This window comes from Cyanistes caeruleus, chromosome 1 (assembly GCF_971803275.1).
Source record: "Cyanistes caeruleus chromosome 1, bCyaCae1.hap1.1, whole genome shotgun sequence".
Classification (NCBI taxonomy): Eukaryota; Metazoa; Chordata; class Aves; order Passeriformes; family Paridae; genus Cyanistes; species Cyanistes caeruleus.
Window position 1 is genome coordinate 132,420,363 of NC_141701.1, and position 9,254 is coordinate 132,429,616.

Here is a 9,254-nt window from a genome sequence, read left to right on the forward strand (position 1 = left end):
TTTCAAATAATTTGGCAAGTGACAGAACTCCTAAAACATTTTATCTATTGAGCCCATTAAAAAAGGATTCAAGAGTGTTCAATCCAATATATTTTGCTGTGTTTCTCTGAACCAAATTATGACTGCAAAACAAAGGCATGTCCCCAAGTAATTTAATTAATTTTTTTTTAAGTACATGAAAATATTTTTTTTAATCTAAAAATATAATTTTTGACATTCCTTTACCAGTGGTAAGCATTCCTCTTGACATTTATATAACTTTTCTTGATGCAGCAGGCAAGACTTTAAGGAAAAGCCTGCAGTATGAATATCTTTCTTACTTCAACAAGCCACCACAGCACAGGCAATCAAAGTTATTGTAAAACTGTTTTATTCATAATAACGTAAATCTTTATGCTTTTCTTGTTACTAATAAAGACAGTGAAAACAACTTACATCTTACAAATGCCAAACTACAGTAAAAACCACATTAATTACTCACCTCAATAGTCTTTGCCCACAATGGTGTGCTGGGAAAGTTATGCTTATAAACATCATTGGCAAGAGTGTTCACATCAACAGCAGCCACAACTTCTGCATATGTGCAGCTTTCTAAAATTAAAGAAAATAATTTGAAAACTCTAGCTTCTCTTTACTACTCTTAGAAAAATGTACTTGCTAACTTTGCTAATTTTGCTAATTTGTGCTTTAACACAGCTGTGCTACAGCATCACTCAAAAACAAAAGGCGAATTACACAATCAAATTCTGCTCTGTTGTCTTAGAAACTTTGTATAAAAAAAACAAAGAACTGTTTTTCTAATCATATGGGTAATACTTCCTTTCTTTATATATCCAAAAATGGAAGCTAGCAGCACCTAATTAGTAGAAAAAAAAATTCAAAACAGGGTGCACCTCTTCAACATTTCCACCTCTGTACAGGTCTCTGTGGCCAGCAAGTTCCCTGGCTACAGGAACCCCAACTCAACCTGCCAAGCCCCACTGCCACTGCCTTATCCTCTGACAACTTACAAGAAGTAAGTGCGTTACTTTAGAGGTGTACTACTTCTCATTATGAAAAAAATAGCACCAATATGTTTAACATACGTCTATTCTTCCAATAAAACTTTTAAATTGCCTGAAAAACACTTGCACTTACATTTCAGTAAAGCCTTAGGCCTCAAACTTAACTGATGCCTCCTTTGAGCTACAGATCCCAAAATACCAAACTTGGCACCTTCTCCTCTCTTGGACAGAGGTGTTATTGAAGAGGCCAGTGTAACAAACTCACAGCTAAAACCCTGAAATAAAAATGAACTAAAAAGAATGTAAATAAACAACTGTTAATTTATAGAGTAAGAGAGTAATAGGTTTTACCGCAGCTAAAGAGATAAAAAGAGCAGTGTTTACTCCATTGCTCATCATGTCACACCATTTGTTATTACTAAACACAATACCTTCACTGAGGCTTTTTATCCAAGAAGATGGGCTGTGGTTACTGTTACAGCTGCAGGTAGAGAAGTGACCCTTCCTCCTGATACCTGAGATCACTATCAACCACCAGGATATTTACATTATGGTCAGCATTACAAAGCCTCAGATGAAACACAGGCAATTTAAAAAAAACTTTTGTAAACCAAAAGTAACAAGGCAAATAGCCACATGCCTTTGCATAATCTCACAATAGCTCAAGTAACACATTAACGGATGACCTTATGAGACACCGTATGAATTACTTCTAGTCAGCTAATTATTTACAGTTTCAGAGGATGAAAGCCCAACTAGGATGATCCCAGTGGATTTAATTTTGAATAATGCAGTTACCATCCATCTACTATCTTTCAGGTTTTCAAGGCTATCTTAGTCAAAACTAGGATGAAAGAGAAATCTGGCTATTGAAAAGATTGTAGCGGACATTTTAACAAGGACCAAGCTGGTTCTTCTAGGTTTACTTGGTGCAATTGAGGGTAAAAAGATAAGGATTTTCACAAGATAAATACTTACAGACCATTAAGGGTCAACATACAAATCACTATTTACCATCACTGTCTTGACTTTTTGACCACAAGCTGTAACTGAGAACTAAATACAGGTGTATCCACAAGGACAATGGAATGACTACACCTGAGATTACAGAACAGGTATGTTAACACTGACACCTAGCGTGAAAAGAAGCTGGATGAATGTCTCAATTTACAAATGTATTCAAGAACCAGCACTCTCATCTTCCTAAAACAAAACTGCAGTATCTAAATAACAGGAACAAACGTCCAATACTGTTAAAGAGACCACTTTTCTTACTTACTCCTTCGGTTCTTAACACACTAACCCCTGCTGTGTTTTCCAGGTACTCCAGAAGAAAAATAAAACTTAAAAAATCAAAACACGCAAATTATTATCTAAATTAACACAAAGGGAAATGGAGAAAGCAAGCTGTGTGCTTTCTTTCACAACTCATGATTCAGACACTCATTTTTACTGCCATCCATCCAACATCTCCCTGTGTACATACAAGAAAAAAGAGCTACTGAGGACTTCACAGGCCCAAAAGCCTGGAGATACTGGGAGAGAGTACACAGCTGATTGAATCTCCTTCCAATACAATGTTCAGTCTAAACCAGAGATGTAAACCAGCATGGAAAAAGGACAGAAACTTTTCACAAAGTATTCCCCCTAAGATCCTCTCTTCCTAATTCAAACACCTGGTAACCTTTTAAAAGCTTCTCCTCCTTTTCATCTAAAAGTTGCAGCTCACTTGGGAATTCCCGTTACGGAACAGACTCCCTCTAAAAGCTGATTAAGCGTATTTGTGTGGAAATGCCCTGGAAACGCATGAAGGAGCTTGAGCAGACAAGCAGCTCTCACACATCCAACCTAACAAAGAAAAGCTTGTGTAAATTTCAAACAATGTGAAAATGCAACATTTTAAAAAAACTTCTCCTGGAAGTTAAATAACTTTATGTCAAACTGCGATATTCTGATTTTCTATAGAAATTACATTTACTACTTGAAAATTACTATAAGGAATGCATCATAAAAAAGTCTGAAAGCAGAGTCTAAGAAAAACAGAATCAAGACTGTGTGTAACTATCCCCACTGACAAAAGACACAAAACCAACTTGGGAATCGCTGACTTGGTGGGATGTTAAATCAACTCCCCAAAATATATAGCAGAATTTCAATACAGAAACAGACACAGCTCTGGAGAGTTTTTTTATCCCACTCAAACAAGTACATCCAATTTTCAAAACCCAGATATTTAAGAGAATTATGACAATACAGATAACAGTATCATTTTATTCAGACTAAAGAAAAAATAACACACATTTCCTAAGTGAAACTAAGAGGCTGCTGGAATACATGGTTTGAAAGATTCCTCAACAGCAGTTTTTGAACTGGGATTTTAATTTCTGAGCAAGATGATATAGTTTAGATGGAAGCCACAGACATGAAGGGGAAGTTACTGAGGAAAGTGTTAGGACTTATTTTTAGGCAGACTAGATTGTAATATTCTCTCTTGGCTGAAAGCAGGTGAAATCAAATTCGTATCATCCTATTAGTAATGTACTGATTTCACACTTAAAGCTTAAAACTTCTTGGATCTAGACAGCAGAAACTCTTTGTCTTAAACTGCCTAAAGAGGCAGCAATCACACTTTGGGTCCCAGTTCTCTACTTTGTTGAATACACAATGCTTACAAGTCCTTTTGGCTATGGAGTTGTCATTCTTGAGGGAAAGGGACACTGGAAGGTGATGCATTTGAAACAAAGAAAGACAGGACGTTTGCATTAGCTTAATTTGAAAAAGTAAACCCAAAGAGTATCACCTTCAAATGCCAGAAATAAAATTTCTGACATTACAATATCTGTCCTTTTCCTCTTCAGAATTGATTCCTTTGTCATGTGTTTCTGCAGACCTTAAAATTAACATAGATCTGTTTATATTCACTACTGTACTTTTGCAATAGAGTCATCAATGTCAACAGAACACATGTAATACACTGTGTTATAGCAAGGGCAGTTTGGTGGATTTCAGCATATTGGAAAATAGGAGCCAGAACAATTATCTATTCTAACAGGTATATGGAAACAGATGGAAAAGGGAAGATTAGTCACAAGTTTTGTCAGTCCTGCTTCCTTTTAAAACAGAGAGCAAAGATTTAATTTCTGAGTTGTCAGCTCTTGGCTGAAATGATTAGGCTGAACTGTCCATGGCTACAGTCAACATGACTATCAGCAAACTTGATACTTGCTTCCTGCATAAGGATACTTAGCAACTTCTTTCACTGCTCTATTTGTACAGGATTTGATCATGTTAAGCCACATAAACTTTAGAAACTTACATTATAGCACAACTGGTACTATCCTGTGCAACAAAGAGCTATATTTTGGAGAAGCATTAAATTTAGTTTAGGTGTAAAAACTCGCTCTAACCAGCAATATTTTTGGTTTGCATTGTGCTGAATCCTAAAGCTCCTTGCCAATTTTGTCTCCTTTGCCTCTCCTGGTGGAATAGCTTTGCTCAGTGTAAATACACACACCAGTTTACTGTGCTGTGCAATTCACAGAGACAATCAAGTAAAATGAGCAAGCATGCATGACAGAGCACAAGAAACAAAAGTTTTTACTCTGTAAAACTGAAATATAACAATTGCAGAGGAAAAATATCACCAACTTAACACTGCAAAATTATGGTTATTTTTTAAAATATGTCCTTTAGTGTTTTATGCAAGAAGACTTTTTGCAGGGACCTGGCAAATTACAAATGCTTGTGGCAGAGACAGGGAACCTATTTTTCATGGGAAAACTGCCTAAATTAATAGGCCAGTTTAAGTTTGTTTTGGTTGGGAAGGAGGAAGAGCAGGCTGTTTGTTTGATGGAAAGTTGCTAAGGAAATGAATTCATAGCCATAGATTTTCTAAAAATAAACCACTATTTTTCACTGCAGAAGCTCTGCACTTTATAAAGAGCAAGTTCACTCACACACAAAAAAAATTATCATAGATTTAGATGTATATGACTTAAATATCTATCTTTATAAATCCCAAAAGGCTTAGGGTACAAGGTGGGAAGAAAGAAAGAAATGTACTTTCATTCCTTACCTGCCTCAATCTTTCAAGAGTGTGAATATGAACAGACTCTCTTATTTCAGACCTTAACTGAGCTCAGCTTTCTAAACTGTATCTTTTTGCAGAGCTTCAGTGTTAAAATATTATTATAAAGCATTCAAAATCTAAAACCAGAAATCCTGCATGTGCTGAATTATGTATAGCAGAAGTACCAACACAGAGCTAGACAATCCCCAAGATTTTCCTTTATCAGCTTTAGACTGAAACCCAAATTCAAAAACAACCTTCTCCTAACTGTCAAAAAGAATGTGATTCAACTATGAAACTATGTACTACTATGTACTATTTACAGAGAAACACTTACAAGAGACTGTAAACTTCCATCAATATGCGAAAATTCAATTATTTTTTACTGTAGGCAAGGACAATCTCAAAACCAATTGTATGCTATTTGGTGCCAAATACATTCTATGTTAATCACAAATGCCAAAACAACAAACATCCTCATCCTGCAAGCTATCCTATTACTCAGTTTTTGAAAGATCACAGCCAAGAAGGGCATCAAGGTAGAAAAGTCAGTGTCAGTTTTCCTGAGAAATACCTATTTGCCAATTGAAACACAGGCAATTTCACAGAAAAGTAGAAAGTTGGACCAGCAGAACTAACCATAACTGGCCCCATTACATTGCTCCCATTACATGGCCTGGAACTAGGCTGCCAGAACTGCAGAACCCCTTTTGTAGAAAAAGGCTTTTCTGGGATGCTGCCACTGAAATACCATATGCTCCCTCTATTTTCTACATATTCCTATTATTTTTCTTGGCTCATAGATTCACTAGAAACCATATCAAGATAATATATTATTATACATAATCTTCATCTATCATGCATCTGGCTTATGGAAGCACTGGCAAAATGGAAGCCTTTCTTTCAAACTTCATATTTATATGGGAAAAAAACCCACAACCCCTCTTATATTTCCATATATGATTTAAAATGAAGATGCTGAACAATCTGCCACTTGCTAAATGGAGGATAGGATCAGAAACCTTTTCAAACAGCATGGTTTCATATACACATACAGGCCAAAAACATGTAAGAAACACATTATTAAAGTACTTACAGAAGAACATTCACTTCTTTTCTGTTTTATTTGCACGTAAAAGCAAACACTTCAATACCCCTTAACTTTGTTCCTTCATAAACTATAAGAAAACTGAATCCAGATGTCTAAAGGACTTTAAAAACCAGTAGAAATTATCAAATGCCCACTCTGCTACCAAATGAAATCAAATTCATCAAAACCAGTTTCATACCTGTTATTAAATGCTTAATTTAGTGCAAATTTTGTGGGACACCTTTTAATTAAGTTGCCTATTACTTTTAACAAGACTCTAAACAAGATTTTCACTTAGAAGTGTACGGTTTGGACCTTTCCTGAGACAACACAATACTTATGGGCTGAGTTCTGATATGCTTCCCAAAAACATATGCACTAGGATTAAAAAATGTTATACCAACTGTAATGCAAATAGCTTTGTCTATTCGCTTCACAAATTTCAATTGGTACTTGACCATTTTGAACTAGTTAGGGTCATTAACAAAAATAAGTTAAATATCCTTACTTACAGTCCCTTCATCTGCTTGGGCTGATACCACTACAGAAAAATCTGTCTCACTATTCATACCTATTGCAATTTCTTCAGTCAAATGTAAACCCGTAAGAATAGAAATTACACTAAAGACTGACACTGAATCACTTGTGTTCAGCAAGTTCAGAAACAGTAAACATGGAAGTAAATTTACCTTTTCAGGAAATAATACAAGGGGTTTACTTAAATCCTCCACTCTTCAAACTACACCATTAAGTGACATGATTTCAAGACTTCATACGTGTAGTAACTATCCACCGGGGCATCACTAACTCTGTGTACCTTTTGGATAAAAGTTTACAGTATTCTGATAATCTAATGAGACATTCTCAACATTCCCACCCTTTTAAGTATTCATTGAATTGCAAGTAATGTTGTCACAGGTGGAAATTCACAGGATATTGCATCTAGCATTATAATTTATTAAACATTGCAGCACACTACTGAACTGCTCTAAGACATCTGTTATTATGGCAAGAATGCAGCTTGATAATTCAGTAAAGAATGAAGGAAACATGGTGTAGTACTTTCAAGAACCAGTCCACTTTTTATGGAAATATGGAAATACATCAAATCCAATAGAGAAAACATGCCATCTTGCCATCACTTCAGAAATCTGGTTACTAGAAAAGCAGCATGCTACCATTAGTGTGCACACTATATAGAAGGTATAACACACTTTTCATTCTACAAAACCTCCAAAATCTGCAGTTCCAGACAAAGCTTATTTCCACTTAATATTCTAAGAATGTCTCTGGAAATAAGCAATACACATCCTCAAAACAGGTGGTTAAGAACAATGTAGGAACCTATTTTGTTGTGTATTTTTAGATATAATAAATAAAATGTCTTTTATATAATCATATTTATATAAATAAAGCACATATTCACAGCAAAAATAGGATAGTAGGAAAAATGCTGCTCTGGCAATTTTGAGTGTGTTTTAAGTAAATAAATTATGCTAAATGGACTTTACTCTGTAAGCATACTCTTAATATTCCATAGCTCCCCGAAAAAATAGCAAGATAAGGCAAGTTTCTACCTGATATTTTTATGACAATGCTCTCTGCTAGTGCTCCTGAAGACTCAAGGATTTGAAGGATTGTAGTAACAGTTAAAATTATTATGGTGATTTTCATAAATTATACTAATGTGTGTTGAAAGCTGGACTTCAAAGTAGTAATGTCGACAGTACTTTACAAACCAATCAATAGTCCTAACTCAATTTTTAATTTGAGGAAACAAATTCACAGAGAATCTACAGAACCTGCTGAAGGTCACCCAGGTCATGCTTTAACAATTCAGCAAACTGAACTCCAGGGTTCCCTGTACCAGATCAAAAACTCACCTGGTAATATGGGCTGGTGTCAACCCTCTATACCAGCTCAAATTCCACATTCAATTGTCATATTTATCAAAAGTTACACCAGCCTCAGATGTTCAGGCTTGGTCATACTGGAACACAGCTCAGCTCTTCACCTGACTGTGGCCTATGAAAACCAAGTCCACGTACATGCCAGTGGGAATCCCCGGCTCATGCGGTTATCATGCCGGGCATCTCAGTGATCCCCGTCCCATCTGCAGCCGGGGTGCGTCTGTACTACACAGAGCTCATAAAAACAAACACAAAATCACGGCCTTTCCAGAAGCCTGGGTCTGGGCCAAGCAAGGCGCAGGGATCCCTAATTTCCGTCCCAATGTGCTGCTGGGTACCTGGCGCCACACGCCGGGCTGGGGAAGGGGCTATGGGAGAAGAGGGGCCACCTTTGTCCGCCGCATCGAGAAGAGGAGCACCCTACTTGCCCCCCCTCCCTCAAGAGCGGGGGTCCCCTCGAGAAGACGGAGCCCCCGAGGGCGGGGTGTCCCGTGCGGGGCAGGCAGCACGGAGCCCCGCGGGACGCGCCGGTACCTCTGAGGGCCTGGTGCATCCCCCCGATGCCGCTGTACAGCTCCAGCACCCGCAGCGCCGCCATGCTCGGCCAGCCTCACCCGCCGGCCCGCCCGGCGCCTCCCCGAGCGCCGCCCGCCCGTTCCGCCGCTCTTTCGTTCCCCCCGCCCGCCCCGGCCTGCGCTGCCCCGGAGCAGCGGCAGCCCGGGCTTGGTGATCGCTCGGGAGCCACGGGCGAGGTCAGCAGGGCCAGGCCAGCCCCGGTGCAGTCGGCCCTGTTGCCCCTCTTGAGGTGTCCGTGGGGCGGCTGCTGCGTGCGGCTCCGCCACCTGCGCCCTCCTGGCCGTGACGGGGCGGGAGAGGGACCCGCTGCCCGCCACGGCTCCCTTGGGCGTCGGCCAAACCACTGCGGGCGGCGTAGCGAGAGAATGGCTGTGCGGGCCGCAGCGGGGCTGGCCCTCATGAGGGGGTGTCCTGGTTTAGGGCTAGTCACCTAAGTCACCCTGGTGACCCCAGGACAGGGGCTGTGCTGGCCCGCCCGGAGCGCAGCTGCTGGCTGCGGCCTCGGCGGTGCCGTGGGCCCGGCTGTTCCGTGAGTCCGGCGTAGAGGGATATTTTCGAGAAGTCCTTTCCAAGCCCGCACAGGAAAGAAGGAAATAACTTAAGAA

The 9,254-nt window shown here is 39.3% G+C and overlaps 1 protein-coding gene across 7 annotated transcripts in view; it reads right to left on the reverse strand.

Annotated features, from left to right (window-relative positions):
- TRDMT1 (tRNA aspartic acid methyltransferase 1) overlaps window positions 1-8,747 on the reverse strand; it is a 28,893-nt gene extending 20,146 nt beyond the window's left edge. Inside the window, exons 1-3 of one of the 7 annotated variants that reach the window (XM_023920262.2) lie at window positions 2,689-2,854; window positions 1,138-1,295; window positions 482-591 (exon numbers count right to left, since the gene is read on the reverse strand). Coding sequence is in view for 2 of the 7 variants with exons in the window: in XM_023920260.2 (XP_023776028.1) it covers window positions 482-591; window positions 8,608-8,671 (174 nt within the window). In the remaining 5 variants the exon portion in view is untranslated. Of the gene's footprint in view, window positions 1-481; window positions 592-1,137; window positions 2,368-2,688; window positions 2,855-8,046; window positions 8,555-8,607 lie in introns of those variants that run through there. The other 6 variants (XR_002861501.2, XM_023920260.2, XM_023920261.2 and 3 more) reach the window with 6 other exon arrangements.
- Between the last annotated feature and the right edge of the window lie 507 nt (window positions 8,748-9,254).